This window comes from Cucurbita pepo, chromosome 8 (genome assembly GCF_057944985.1).
Source record: "Cucurbita pepo subsp. pepo isolate OVF chromosome 8, ASM5794498v1, whole genome shotgun sequence".
Classification (NCBI taxonomy): domain Eukaryota; kingdom Viridiplantae; phylum Streptophyta; class Magnoliopsida; order Cucurbitales; family Cucurbitaceae; genus Cucurbita; species Cucurbita pepo.
In genome coordinates, this window is record NC_141805.1 from 12,112,517 (window position 1) to 12,127,488 (window position 14,972).

Sequence of the window (14,972 nt, forward strand, 5' to 3'; positions counted from 1 at the left end):
GTTAAGTGTGTGTGTTTTTTTTTTTTTTTTTTTTTTTTTTGAGCAATTTTATGATACATGTGAGTGAAGACAAAACATGTTGGAAAAGATTGAATTGGTTTGTAGGGATAGTCATTCCTTTTTAAAAGCGATGAATAATCAACGTGACCTATGTTAGATGGGTGTAGGAGAATGTCAGCACCATCTGGTGTCGAAGTCGAGATAGATAGTCTTCTCTCTTATAAGCGAGAAATAAATAATGTGACCATGCCGTAGAATGTAGGGGTATGTCGGGGTCATTAAGTACCGTTCAAATTTTGAATACTAGGTGTATGTTGTTACATCATCATTAATAAGTTGATTCAAGATCACGCTATCGATCTCTTGACTTAAAATTGTAATCTTTCTCAATAAACTTAATTGATTACGATAAAATTATACCTCTTAATAATCGAACGGGTCGTGATGGGTACACCATTATGATGTGAGAGGCAGTGCACCCCACCAAATACCCAATAATGTTCTCTAAAGACAAAAACATCTCCAACAATAATTCAATACAAACCCCCAAGGAGGGGAGAAATAATGTGATCAAATAATTACGTGTCATATTCAGAAATGACGTGGCAATAATTAAAAATTAATTGAAGGAAATTTAACTTGGAATGAAAGTTATTTAATTATAGTGTTATTAACTCATTTAATTTATTTTTTTTTTTACAAAAATAAAAAATAAATAAAATTTTACTTTCAAATATATATATATATATATTTATTAAAATTTTATAAAAAAAATATAAATACTAAAATAAAATAAAACCTAAAATAGATAAATAATTATAACATAAATACAAGCTAGCAATGATAGAATGATATTAGTAGTCGAGGCAATAAAATCAATTATTAAAGGATTTCTAGAAGTCGATATAATTGTGGTTCGCTTCAATTATTCTCTCATTTCTTTTAAAAAATAATTAATTTTGTTTTTATTAATAAGATAAGACATCCTTAATAAGTAGGGTTTGTCCGCCAATATTCATGGAACGTAAATAAATAAAGATTTTTAATAATTATAAAATAGATCGCATGTTACCAAGACAAGGCATTCAATCTTATCTACGTACTCTAGAACATTTTTTATAATCAATTAATAAAAAGAATTGAAATTATTAATAATTAATAAAAAAATCATTAATTTCATTTTTTTTATATGGTATTTTTATCAATTTATTAATTTAATTAACACTAAATAGCTAAATTTTCTTTTTGTCCTTTTTTAAAGAAAATATAAATTTGAGGGCATAACTTAAATTATTAATTTATATACTTTTTATATTTTAAAATACCATTATATAATTTTACGAGGATCATGGTTGCTTTTAAATTTCCACGTCATCAAGAACAAAAAAAACTAAAATTCCACGTACTCGCCCTACTCTGTGAAGGCTATGGACGAGGTTGATCTAACCTTATCCATTTAATGAAATTTTTTTTAATGTAAATACAATAATATTTTATAAGCATAATTTATAAAAAAATAAAAAATAACTTAAAAAACAGCTCTTTTCGGACTTTCCCTTCCAGAAAACAACTGGCACATCGCCCCGATCTAGCTCTAATACCATTTATAACGGCCCAAATCCAAACCTACCACTAGCATATATTGTCCTATTTCGGACTTCCCCTCAAAGCTTTAAAACGCTTCTAGTAGAGAAAGGTTTTCCCACCTTGATAAAAAGGTGCTCAGTTCTCCTCCCCAATCGATGTGGGATATGACCGAATTATATTTACCATCTTAATTCAATTTAATTAAAGGAGAAAAGCTTATCTCGACACTCTATTCATTCCTAATTTAAACGTGAATTTTCGACCCACGACCTACCGACTCTCCAAACGTCGTGGAATGAAAAAGCTAAACAGGCAAGCCTTGGTTGGGCATGGCCCTCAGTTTGTCGTGTAGTGGGGAAGGCAATAACTTGTCAATTGTCACCATATAATAACAACTTCAGTCTCCAACTCTTTCTCACAGTTAATCTCAGATCGGAGATCCGAGTTTCAGGAGGCTTTTTCCTTCCCTTATAATTTCTCTGTCCGCCTCCGCCGTCCGGCCGGCCGCCGTGCACCACCCAGGTTCGCCGCTGCCTTCTCATTTCTCTCTACTTTCCTCCCTCCCCCACCCCACCCACAGCCTCCTGCATGTTCATGGCTTCTATCAAATTTAACATAAAAAATGAAAGTAATTAATTAATGGAAAATTAATTACCAAATCAAACGATAAACAATTAATAATAATCATAAATAATTTCAGAAGGACACATAAGCTTAAACCAAATCTCTTCATTAATTTAACCTTCTTTTTTATTGGTTTATTTATTTATTTATTTATTATCTTCTTTAAAATTTAATTAGAATATTGCATTTTTTTTAAATAAAATGGAGTAACTAGCCAAAAAAAATATTCTTATTTATCCCTTAAAAAACAAAATTAAATTAACCTGTTTTTTAATTTTAAATATATATATTTAATAATTTTTTAATTTAAAAATATTGTGTTTAATAAATTATTGTACCTTCCATTAATAAAAATATATCTAAATTTTATTCTTTCTTAAAAAAAATTAAAACTTACAATTAATTGACACACTTAAATTTAAAAAAAAAAAAAAAAAAACCTTTAACAAGTTTAAAAAATTAAAAAAATAGTCTTATGAAATCGAATATGAAAATAATCTGAGTTGTAATAAGTTTTTAGTTTAAGGGCGCTATTTATTTATTCAAGTGTATTATTTAAACTTTTTGACGACAAAAAAAAAAAAAAAAATTTAAAGATATTATTTTTTTTCGTGAATTTTCAATTTTATATATCTTTTAATTTAAAAAAAATGGTGTGATTTTAAAAGTTTATAAATGTATTACACCTCATTAAAGTTTAATTAGAGGTTAAAGTTGGATATATATATATATATATATATATATTGGAATAAAATAACAATTGGGTTTTATATTATAATTTCTTTGAAAATTGTAATTTTTGTATGAAAGTATCTAAGAAAAGGGTAGGGTTTGGCATTAATATCTAAAAAGAACATGTATGGCCAATAACCATCAATGAATGGGACCATCAGTCACATGATATGCACTTTTTCACTTTCTTTTCTAGAAACCACTTGTCACATGGAACACATTCATGTATGGTTTACATTTCTATATTTTTCGATTAATTAACGTCGATTTATAACTTCAATCTACACGGAAGGTAAGATCTTCCTCTCATAATTTGTACTGTCTTACATCATTAATTATACTGTTTCAAATCCTAATACATCTTTGTACTGTCTAAATGCACTAAGAACGATAAATTATGAGTCCCTCAGTCAAAATTTGTAAGAACCCACGTCGGTTAGAGAGGGGAACAAAACATTCCTTATAAGGGTGTGTCAACCTCTACCTTGAGGGGAAACATAGAAGAAAAAGCCCAAAGAAAACAATATCGGTTAACAATGGGCTTGAGTTTTTACAAATTGTATCAGAGCCAGACACTGGGTGGTGTGCTAGTGAGAACGATGGGCCCCCAAGGAGGGTGGATTGTAAGATCCCATGTCGGTTAGAGAGGGGAATGAAACATTCCTTGTAAGGGTATGAAAATCTCTTCCCAGTAACCATATATTCCTTATAAGGATGTGGAAACATATTCGTAGTAGACGTGTTTTAAAACCTAAGCCCAACAAAAAACAATATATAGTGAACTTGAGCTGTTCACGCTCGATCTTCGCGATGAAAGACTATAATCTAAGGATAAGAAGAACCCACGAATATAAGGGTTGGAGAATTGACCAACCCTAATAGTCGAGTTTCCTGATCCAACCCAACCGAGTTCATGATCACCTTATCCGCAACTAGGGGTGGGGTCGATCATTACAATCCATTCAATTTGCAATACTCATTCATACACTTCAAATATATATTGGCTTAAAGTTGATATCAAAATAGGATTGAAGCAAGATGGGTTTGTTGTCTCTATTGGAGGTGGCCTCCATGCCCAACATCCAAGTCCTTCTCATTTGCTTGTTGGGAGCTTTCTTATCCACTGATCGTTGCAACATTCTTCCACCCCATGCTAGAACATCACTTAATAAGGTAATTAACCATTAATTACACATTAATTTTGTGATTAATGTCACTAATCATCTCTACTTATGTCTGTAGATTGTGTTTAGTGTCTTCACTCCTTGTCTCATGTTTGCAAATTTGTCCAAAACTGTCACCTTTCAAGACATCATTTCATGGTAAGCTAAGCTTTAATTTCCCTTCCAATCATCATTATCTGCCTATGATTAAGCTAATTAATCATTTAATTAGGTGGTTCATGCCTCTCAATATTGGCTTCACCTTCTTCTTTGGAGCTGTTTTGGGATGGATGATCGTTCGAATCCTTAAACCCAAGCCATACCTTGAAGGCCTCATCGTCGCCTCCGCTGCTACTGGTCAGTTTCGTTCGTTTTACTACAAGAAATAATGGATACGATAGCTTACGAAAAACACCGTCGTAGACTTTTTAGAGCGTTTTTCGTACTTCGTAATAGCCCATGTTATTAAATGCTATAAAACTATAGCTTATATACGTTGTTATAAAAACATTTTATAACGTTTTATTAAAGTGGTTAAACATATAGGGAACTTGGGCAACCTTCTTCTTATCATCATCCCTGCAATTTGTGGCGAGCCGGGCAACCCTTTTGGCGAGCGCGAGGCTTGTACTTCTCGTGGCCTCTCTTATGCTTCCTTCTCCATGGCGGTAAGCTAACAACAATGTTTCATTATGTTTACGTAACTCGAAACGATAAATGTGGCTCATGATTCTACGTCGAGAATTTGCAGCTTGGCGGGTTTTACATTTGGACTTATTGTTACCACCTTGTGAAAACATCCTCCTTAAAGTTTAAAGAAGGCGAAGAATTTGGATCGGAGGAGGTGTTGAAAGTACCCGACCAAGCCTCGAATTTGACTATTCGTCTTCTCAGGGAAGATGACGTCGTTCCTTCTTCACTCCCGTCAACCAAATCTCTAAAAGAGGTAATAATATTTGGTGGGTGTTTTAAAAATATTGTTTTTCTTGACGACGTATATAAATGTCGTTCATTCATATTTAACCTAGACAAGTATTCTAGCCATCGTATCTCGAGATGGGTGGTTTTTAATTATTTAAAACTCGTAATTTTGAGTTGGCAGATCGAATCCCAAGATCAAGCCGTCCCCATATTAGAGAAGGAAGAGAAAGCAACCATATGGGCTAAAACACGACATATCTTTGTCGGAATTAGTAAAGAGTTGATAGAGCCACCAACATTAGGAGCCGTAAGTATAATTAACCTAATTAATTAACATCATAATCTACGAGATTAAAGTAATTATTGGGTTTAATTTAATTAGATTATTGGGTTCATTTTCGGAGCGGTCACGTGGCTTCGACATCTCGTAGTTGGGGAGAGTGCTCCGTTTCGGGTTGTCCAAGACTCAGTTAAACTACTCGGGTAAGCTTTCATTTTTGTTCTTGAAGTTAAAAACTAGTCCTATTTGATAACCATTTTGTTAACAATACGTGCAGTGACGGAACAATCCCGAGCACGACACTCATCTTAGGCGCCAACTTGACACGAGGGCTACGATCGTATCGAGTGAAACCGATGGAGATCGTAGCGCTGATCATAGTCCGATACATTGCTCTACCGGCCATCGGAATAGCCGTGGTGAAAGCTGCCAATGCATTAGGGTTTCTTCCGCCGGACCCCATGTACCAATTCGTGCTGATGGTTCAGTACACGTTGCCGCCGGCCATGTCCATCGGAATCATGACACAGTTGTTCGACGTGGGTCAAGAGGAATGCTCGGTTATTATGTTCTGGACGTATTCCGCCGCCGCCCTCGCGCTCGCCGTTTGGTACGCCGTTTTCATGTGGATCTTGTCACCTTAATTTTTACGATACAAACTACAAATTAAAAAATAAATAAATACATATTATAATTAATTATTTTGAGTCAGCTTTGTATATTTATTCTACTTATTAATTAATTATAATGGAAATATTTGTAGTAAAAAAAAAAAAAATCCATATATTCTATATTGGATAACAAATATAATAATATATATATATATATATATATATATATATATATATTTTTGTGTTATCTCGGCCTCCCCTCCAATTGAAAATTTTACGAGTTTCTAGTGTTGGATGATGAAAGTTCTACATCGGCTAATTTAGGAAATGATCATAAGTTTATAATCAATGAATACTATCGAACTTTTTGGAAAAGCCCAAGTAGAGTGATGAAAACTTATACTAAAAGTAGACAATATCATACCATTGTGGAGAGTCGTGTTCGTCTGACATCTAAGGTTATTATCAATCAAAATTAAAATAATTTTGGCCTGATTTAATAATTAAAATAAAAACAGCGTCAAAAGTGGCTGCAAAGGTTTGAAAACGTGTGCAATTACGCAAGCAACCCCAAAGACATTCGAACCAAAATGAACACTACAATATTTATTAATTTATTTTCTTAATTTCATGTAATTATTTGTGAAAATGCCGTCCAAATTTAGTCACCAAATTAAAAAAAAAAAAAAAAAAAACAAATCCAAATCCAACATAGCTCCAATTTGCCAACGTGATTTAAAAAAAAAACAAAATATATATATATATATATATAATAATTAAAAAATTAAAAGAATATTTCTTTTTTAATTTTAGTTTCTTATATATATTAAAATTAATTACCACTATGGTGATTAATTTTAGAAAGCTATAAATGTAAATATAATTAAAAAATAAAAAATCGAATTATTACTACTTTCCCTATTTTCCCACATCACAAGATCCAATTCTTTTAACATAAGAATGAAAAAAAACATGACAGCGGAGATACATGTGGACTTTATAAGACGACAACTTGATAATGTTTTAGTTTTAAATATTTATTTTGTATTTTTAAATTTAATTATTTTTGTTAAGTTAAATTACAAATTTAAATCTGTAATATTTGATTTTTATTTTTATTTTTATATTAATAATTAAAAATATCTTATATTCTCTGCACCGATCCCGATCCCAACTAATATATATACTAGTCAAATACTCCATCTATATTTATTTAATTATAATTTTGTAACTATAATATATATATATTGTCATGAAATATCTTTCGCTATTAAAATATCTTTAAGGTCAAGATAAGGGTGAAGAAATAATTCAATCATCAACAATCATGAATAGAAATAACTTTATATTTGGAAGCTTATCTCCAAGTTATTATATCGGTTATTTAAAAAAATTATTTTTAAATATTAAAATGAAAAAGAAGGGGAAAAGTTATTCTTTTTTTTTTCTTTTTTTTTTTTAATCTTTTGTATAAAGTTGGAGAATATTTATATTCCAATAAATGGACTTGTTTTAATGAACATTCACTGGAATCTCCATTTCCATATAGTATTGAATTAAAAAATAATTTTAATTAATTGTATGATTTTATTGGAAATTAAATTAAATTAAATTTAAAAAAAAAGAGAATCGAAATTAGAAAAAGGGGGGTGGGCCCAGATAGATTCGCGAGGTGTCTTCAGAATTGGCTGCGCCACCGTGGCGGGTCGGCGTAATCCAATCTTGTGTATCCACGTCATCATCGATTAAGATATTATCACACCAGCTTACCAAATAAAATATGATTAAAAAGCTAAATTAATAATTATTAATAATTAATTTGTGTGTTTTAAAATTTATTTAAAAAAAAAAAAAAACACGCGGCTGCGTTGTCGCGTGGCGAGGAAGGCGAGGTGGTTGTGTGTTTCTTCTTGTCTTCCCTATAAATAAGTTCAGAAATGGCATTTCCAGTTCCAGCGATTATTTGATTTTCCTCTGCCGCTCTGCCTCTGCTCGGCCGCCGCCGTTCTATAATCGCCGATCATCAGGTATTTTTATTTTATTTTATTTAATTTACGTTTTATTTCCATTTCCAATATTCTTAATTAATTTATCAACCCCACGGAGTAGGCTTTTTTTTTATTATTTAAAAAGAAGTAATTTAGAAAATGAGATTAAAATAATACATAAATAAATAAAATTAAAAGAGAGAAAATCCATAGCCGATGAACGAGGAAGCTGGCGACCTTTCTGGCATTTCATCGTCTTCCTTTCTTTTCTCTTCAGCCTATTCACGCACTTACGTTACGCGTTTTGCCTCCTCTCTCTCTCTCTCTCTCTCTATACATACATACATACATATATATATATATATATATATATATATATATATATATACATTTTTAATATAAAAAAGGTTAATTTAAGGGTATTTTTAAATATAAAGATGAAGAAATTTGGCTTAAATCAATTTATTTTTAAATTGGGGTTTTTTAAAATTTAATATAACTTCTATTTTTAGTATTATATATGGAAGGGCCAAAAATTCGAAAAAAGTTTTGATATTTAAGAAACCGAAATTAAAAATTTTAGAATTTGAAGGGTGAAAAAAATAGAATTAAATATATATTTAAGAAGTGATGAGATAAAAGAAAAAAAAATTGTTGAATTTTCAAAATTTTATTGAAAACATAAGAATATTATTTATTTATTTTTAAATTTTTTAAAATTTAGGGATTAATTTATCCTATTATATATATTCATTTTCAGTTCATTTAGAAGAAGTAAAATAGTTATTTTTAAATAGACAAAAAAAAAAAAAAAAAAAAAAAAAAAACACAGGAGTGAGAGCGTCGGGAGTCGTAGTGGGCTACGTTGTCATGTTCGAAAATTACGAATTGCAGGGCACGCAGTACTAAAATTCCGGCAACCAAAAACTATAATTAAATAAATAAATAAATAAATAAAGTTAATTAATTTCAGCTGGTTAATTAGAGGTAATTAATTATGGTTGATGGCTAAATTTGAAACAGAGGAAGATCATTAGAAGAAGAGATGGGTTTATTGTCACTGTTGGAGGTGGCTTTAATGCCCAATTTACAAGTCCTCATCATCTGCTTAGTTGGAGCCTTTCTGGCCACTGATTACTGCCACCTTCTTCCCGCTCATGCTCGAACCTCTCTCAATAAGGTCCATTTCGCGAGAGATTCAAATCTCTAACTTTAATTTTTTTTTTTTGTCATTCGAGATTCTAATGTTTAATCAGTTGAGCTATGATTTGATTGGTGGGGGTTGCAGATTGTGTTTACAGTGTTCACTCCTTGTCTCATGTTTGCAAATTTGGCCAAGACGGTGACGTTTGAAGACATTGTTTCATGGTAATTAATTAACACTCATCTATGATTATCATCAGCCATTAGTGTTGTTTTGAATGTTTTGTTGGGTTAAATGAATTAGGTGGTTCATGCCAGTGAATATTGGGTTTACCTTTCTATTTGGAGGGATTTTGGGATGGATAGTTGTTAAGATATTGAAGCCTAAGCCATATCTTGAAGGCCTTATCATTGCAGCCTCTTCTGCTGGTTTGTTCTTCTTCTTCTCTACCTCTTTGTTTGTTTATTGGGTTTGTTTATTCATTTGTTTTGGTAATATGGGATTAGGGAACTTGGGCAACCTTCTTCTTATCATCATCCCTGCCATTTGTAATGAGGATGGCAGCCCTTTCGGTAACGGTGATACCTGTACTTCTCTCGGGCTCTCGTACGCTTCCTTCTCTATGGCGGTACGTAACCTAACCTATTCATAACATAGTTTAGTATGGTATTAGAACGGGATGTGATCATTGTTGAGGATTGTTGGGAGGGTGTGATGTCACATATTGGTTGGGGAGGAGAACAATGCACCCTTTATAGGAGTGTGGAAACCTTCTCCAGACGCGTTTTAAAGCTTCAAGAAAAAGCTCGAAAGAGAAAGCTCAAAGAGGAAAATATCTGCTGGGTGGGTCTGGATCCTTACAAATGGTATCAGAGCCAAACACAAGACGGTGTGCTAGTAAGGACCCTGTCCCCAAAGGGAGTAGATTGTGATATCCCACGTTAGTTGAGGAGGAGAACAAAACACCTTGATTTTAAAGTTGTGAGGGGACGCCCCCAATCGGGCAAGTCCATACAATATGTGCTAGTTAGTGGGCCTGAATTTGGTATGAGGCCTTTTGAGAAGTCCAAAGCAAAGCTACGAGAGCTTATGCTCAAAGTGGACAATATCATACTATAGTGTGGAGAGTCGTTATTTCTAACGTTCATATGTTTATTTAGTGGTAGTTTAACCTAATGTGTTCCATGGGTAAAAATTTTCAGCTAGGTGGGTTTTACCTGTGGACTCACACTTTTCACCTTGTGAAAACGTCGTCTTTGCGAATGAAAGCACTTGAAGCACCGGAGGAGCACGTGAAAGCACCCAACCACACCTCCAATGGCGACTTGCAAACTCGACTTCTCCACGAACAATGTGGAGAAGAAGAAGGTCTTCCTGTTTCAGTCTCATCAAGGGAATCCCAACAATCTGTGGCCATCTTAGAGAAACGGGAATCATTGTCCATTTGGGCTAAAACATTTGAATTTTTGCATAGCATTGTTGAAGAGTTAATGGCCCCTCCATCGTTAGGAGCGGTAAGTATCGACTTTTGAGATACTCACTGATGTTTTAGCTATTGAGCTATGCTTGAATTGGATAAATATTCCTATTTTTAGATTGTGGGGTTCATTTTTGGAGCGGTGACATGGCTTAGGAACTTCGTAATTGGAGATAATGCTCCGTTACGTGTGATACAAGATTCTGTTCAACTACTCGGGTATGTATACTTTCTAGAGATCGTTACCATATGCATGAGAAATGAAAACATTACTAAACGAGTTGTGGTGATGTATAACGAACAGAGATGGGACAATCCCGTGCACCATGCTGATACTCGGCGGCAACCTGATTCAAGGGCTAAGGTCGTCAGCAGTGAAGCCGACGACGATCATCGGAGTGATTGTGGTTCGGTACTTTGCACTGCCTGCAATAGGGATATTGGTTGTGAAAGGAGCAAACTCATTAGGATTTCTGCCGCCGGATCCTCTATACCACTTCTTGTTGATGGTTCAGTACACCACGCCGCCGGCCATGTCCATCGGCACAATGACTCAATTGTTCGGCGTTGGTCAAGAGGAATGCTCTGTTATCATGCTATGGACTTATTTGGCAGCCGCTCTTGCTCTTGCTGTTTGGTCTGCAGTCTTCATGTGGATTTTGGCTTGATATATATATATATTTTTTTTTGGGTTTGTTTTCTCACCAATTTTGTATTTTTTTTTACAAAAAAAACTATATTTAAAAAATAGATAAAACAAAATAGTGATTACATGATCCAGAGGAGGTGAAATTGAAGCATTGTTTCAGTAACCTATGTTCTTGATTCATGGGAAATTCAATATAAAAAGGTAAATCTAATAAACTTTAGACAAATGTTCGTAATTAAGACATTTACGTCTGAGTTACAAACCTCAAATCTTTGTCGTTTGTTGATACATTTGTCTCGACCCCTACGAACAAGAACATTAGTAAACAGTATAGTTTTATTCAATTTCTTATGAAGAATCGAACTTCTGTTGAGAATAAAAATGAAAGAATATACCGGCATTAAAAAAACCAAGCCCACAAAAGGGAATCCCGTTAAAGAAAGGGACTCGAATCGACTCTCTCCAACTGATGTCAAGACAAAACCTTAAACCTGAACCTGATTTTTACGATCTACAAAAAAGAGATATCGTGAGCTCAAAACCAGCTAATCCCATTACAAACAGTAACAGAGTTTTGCAGCAGCTCATCTCTGTGATAGCAAACATAAGAACAGAGGAGAGCTGCTGCAACTAAAAGAAGAACAACAATTAACGAAAAGGGAAGCTTTCATTAATATATTAAAAGCAATTACAAAGCTACAAGAGGAAAGAACATCCTCTTCTTAAAGGGAAAAAAAGAAGTAGAAAATACAATCTCAATCTCAGATAATCAAATAATCAGACTAGATGACCAACAAAAGGCAAACGGTTTAGTCTTTCCAGAAGTAGAACACAATTATTTGAAGTTTTCTTCAATTTCTTTCAATCTACAACTCCTAAAAACGAGGAGGACGTCGTTAAGTAATATATAGATACAACTGTAGCAGGACCATGAAAACAACCATCTACAGATCTTACCTACAGATACAATAGGGATTACTTTTTAGTATATTTAGCATATATAAAGAAACCAAGACAAAAATGCCTCCTGTAAAACAAGGAGTGTTCAAGTATTCAGTTTATTGTAACCCTCTTATTTGGACTTCAAGCTCTGTGTATCGTAAAGGATACCTTTGAACTCTGCAGAATAATCAAACACATAATATGAAATTTACAATTGGTCTATCCCAGTTCATTGTGAAACAAAAGATGCAGGACCAAAAGGAAGACAGATGGAGTAACGCTGTTTCTATAAGAAAAGCTGCATGGATCCTACCTCGACCGCGACTTCTATTGCCAGCAACCTTTTACCATATGTCATTCCCGGTCATGACTGCATAACTTTATTCTGTTCGACAGAAAGGGGAGCTTTGAACTCCTGACATTTCCATAAAGATGTAGAATCTATTGGCAGCACGCCTTGGGTAGGGCTAGGGCTATCTACAGAATGCAAAATAACATTTTCGGGTGTGGGAGACCCCGTGTTTTGCACAGCCAATATTGGGGAACTTCCATTCTCCATGTCTTCCTTGAGAGCTTTTTGATCCCTGAAAGAACAAATACTCAACGACAATTTTTTAAGCTTCACTCTTCCCTTCTTTTTACCAGTGACATTTATATCATCGCACGTTTTTTTCTCCTTCTGACTTGTCTCTGCTTCGCCAGTATCCATCTGAGACTGATTGTTCTTCTCATATTTAATAGTCTTCTCATCAGATTTGAGCTTGTATACTTCCTGAAAGCTACATTCAGAGTCGGCCTCGTTAGTTTTAGCATGCCCGTTGCATGTAGGAGTAGGTTCCAACTCCTGTGAGATGCCACAGTTGGAAACCATAATTTTCTCAGAACCAGGTGAAGTTTTCAACTTCTTATGTTTGTGGCCTCTAGCATCAGAACCAGATGAATTCTTCAAAATTCTTGGGGAGCTATTAATTGCCCGATGTAATTTGCGGGCCATCTCTTCATCTGTCCTGGTATTCTCGAGAGGTTGATATTTTGTATACAGAAACTGAACTGGGACATGTTTCTTCAGCTTGTTCTTTCTCTGTTTTATTTCTTTATAGGCTGCTTCTTCAGAAATCGAGGCAACCAAGTCCATGGCACTCTTTGCAGCTGCAACAGCCTTTGCTGCAATCGCAGCCTTCTCTTCAGCTGCTGTCCTGGCAGCCTCTGCAGCCTTCACAGCTGCAGCTGCCGCTGATCTTGAGGCCTCCACTATCTCCTCGGGCGATAGGTTAGTATTTGAATGAGCACTCAACAGATTGTTGAGCCGTATATTGAATTCAATAGATGTGAAGCCATAGGAAGGAGAGGGAGGGGGAGAACAAGAGGTGGAGGCAACTGGTGGCACATTAAAAGTACCATCACCATCAGCCCCTTTCTTTCTCAATCCAGCAAGAAGACGCTTTCTTGGAGGTAAAAGGACATCGGAATCGAGGTGATTGACGTCACAGATGTTAGCCTCCATTCTTCCCCTTCCAAATTCTAGCTTTAAACATAAATCGCTAATGTTTCTCCACGAGGACAAGAAACTGAGTTGACATTTACTTTCGCTGAAAATAATTACGAGAACAGTAAATTAGCTTCTAATTCTACCACAAATTCCACTCTGCACATTCCATCAGACTCTTACATCAATTGGAAAACTCGGAAGCCATACAATAACATCCCAATCAAATATTTTCTTCAGTAATCAAGAGTACAAATTTAAATTGGAAGCTGCCACTATCTGCTAGATGAGGAAGATATCACATAATGGATTGCCAATCTTCCAAGGTTTTAAGGGCATAATCAGCGCATGAATACAAACTGCATTTCATCCATGGACACAGTACTCACGTTTCCGGAATCAGAAAACGATATCAACATCCAATTCCCAAACAGAACTAAGATAAAGCAATCTGAACACAACGAAAATACACAAACATGCAGAAAATAAAACAAAAATTGAAACAAGAAACGCAGCCAATACAAAAGGGGTCGAATTCCGCAAGAAACACAACGACATAGAGAGAATTCAAGAACATCAAAATGGTGTCAGCAATTGAAAGAGGTGGATTGAAGGGAAGGGAAACAAAACAAAAAAAAAAAAAAAAAAAAAAAAAAGAAGGAAGAACACAAGGGTAATTAAGATAATTGCAAAGGAAAAAGCGTAGAGAAAGAGATGAAAAAAGCAAAGTACATACCTGATCTCTGGTACTGTAGAGGAAGGAATTATACAAAGAAAAAGGTGTAATTAGGGTTTTCAGAGAAAAGAAGAGGAAGAAGAAGGGAAGGGGAAGAAGAAAATTCAGGTCCAAAGAAAAACTGAAGATCATGTTTTAATATGATGCATATGCGTGTCCTAATAATTAATTAAATTTATTAAATAATAATAATATAAATATAAAAGGAAAAATTGGATTGGTTGTAAGGTGTGATTATAAAAATAGGATCCCTACCCCATGGTCCTATCTATCTTGCATATTAATATGTATTACCTGCCTGCTTTTCAATAGTCTGATCCATCGCTAGTAGATATTGTTTACTTTAGCTTGTTACGTATAGTTATCAGCGCGTCTGTTAGAGAAAGGTTTCCAAACCCTTGTAAGCCTAATCCCACTACCATTAGTAAATACTGTCCGATTTGACTCGTTACGTATAACTATCAGCCTCACAATTTCAAAACGCATCTTTTAGGGAGAGGTTTTCATATCTTTATACCAGTCTAATCTCACTGCTAGCAGATAATGTTCATTTTGACTGACTTGTTACGTACGCCTTCAGCCTCATAGTTATAAAACGTGTCTATTAGAAAGAAGTTTTTACACGTTTGTAA

The 14,972-nt window shown here is 34.1% G+C and overlaps 3 protein-coding genes across 6 annotated transcripts; 2 read left to right on the plus strand and 1 right to left on the minus strand.

Annotated features, from left to right (window-relative positions):
• Positions 1-1,988: 1,988 nt before the first annotated feature.
• LOC111799788 (protein PIN-LIKES 7) lies at positions 1,989-6,014 on the plus strand. Its single transcript, XM_023683266.2, has 9 exons — positions 1,989-2,109; positions 3,970-4,116; positions 4,186-4,265; positions 4,339-4,463; positions 4,653-4,774; positions 4,858-5,052; positions 5,209-5,334; positions 5,410-5,510; positions 5,585-6,014. The coding sequence occupies exons 2-9, from the start codon at positions 3,982-3,984 to the stop codon at positions 5,949-5,951; spliced, it is 1,251 nt and encodes a 416-aa protein (XP_023539034.2). The 5' UTR covers positions 1,989-2,109; positions 3,970-3,981; the 3' UTR covers positions 5,952-6,014.
• Positions 6,015-7,785: 1,771 nt separating this feature from the next.
• Positions 7,786-11,221, plus strand: LOC111799680 (protein PIN-LIKES 5). Its single transcript, XM_023683116.2, has 8 exons — positions 7,786-7,945; positions 8,930-9,086; positions 9,195-9,274; positions 9,354-9,478; positions 9,557-9,678; positions 10,253-10,564; positions 10,646-10,746; positions 10,832-11,221. The coding sequence occupies exons 2-8, from the start codon at positions 8,952-8,954 to the stop codon at positions 11,193-11,195; spliced, it is 1,239 nt and encodes a 412-aa protein (XP_023538884.2). The 5' UTR covers positions 7,786-7,945; positions 8,930-8,951; the 3' UTR covers positions 11,196-11,221.
• A 93-nt stretch (positions 11,222-11,314) lies between these two features.
• LOC111800985 (uncharacterized) lies at positions 11,315-14,499 on the minus strand. 4 transcript variants are annotated; one of them, XR_015422259.1, is made up of 4 exons: positions 14,341-14,499; positions 12,432-13,707; positions 11,572-11,687; positions 11,315-11,479 (listed from the first exon to the last, which is right to left on the minus strand). XR_015422259.1 is itself a non-coding variant. In XM_023684932.2 (2 exons), exon 2 carries the CDS (start codon positions 13,620-13,622, stop codon positions 12,483-12,485), a length of 1,140 nt encoding a protein of 379 aa, XP_023540700.2. In that variant the 5' UTR covers positions 13,623-13,707; positions 14,341-14,499; the 3' UTR covers positions 12,012-12,482. The 4 variants fall into 4 exon arrangements, 1 of the variants encoding a protein (XP_023540700.2); XR_015422258.1 differs by having other exon boundaries at positions 11,315-11,687; XR_002816061.2 differs by lacking the exons at positions 11,315-11,479; positions 11,572-11,687 and adding an exon at positions 12,012-12,295.
• Between the last annotated feature and the right edge of the window lie 473 nt (positions 14,500-14,972).

Bases quoted from the DNA above. Each gene is read 5' to 3' on its own strand.
- LOC111799680 (XM_023683116.2), top strand. From the start codon at position 8,952: ATGGGTTTATTGTCACTGTTGGAGGTGGCTTTAATGCCCAATTTACAA. The intron at 9,479-9,556 runs GTTTGTTCTTCT...ATATGGGATTAG, and splicing joins CATTGCAGCCTCTTCTGCTG to GGAACTTGGGCAACCTTCTT. The intron at 10,747-10,831 runs GTATGTATACTT...TATAACGAACAG, and splicing joins GATTCTGTTCAACTACTCGG to AGATGGGACAATCCCGTGCA.
- LOC111799788 (XM_023683266.2), top strand. From the start codon at position 3,982: ATGGGTTTGTTGTCTCTATTGGAGGTGGCCTCCATGCCCAACATCCAA. The intron at 4,266-4,338 runs GTAAGCTAAGCT...TCATTTAATTAG, and splicing joins TTTCAAGACATCATTTCATG to GTGGTTCATGCCTCTCAATA. The intron at 5,511-5,584 runs GTAAGCTTTCAT...CAATACGTGCAG, and splicing joins GACTCAGTTAAACTACTCGG to TGACGGAACAATCCCGAGCA.
- LOC111800985 (XM_023684932.2), bottom strand. From the start codon at position 13,622: ATGGAGGCTAACATCTGTGACGTCAATCACCTCGATTCCGATGTCCTT.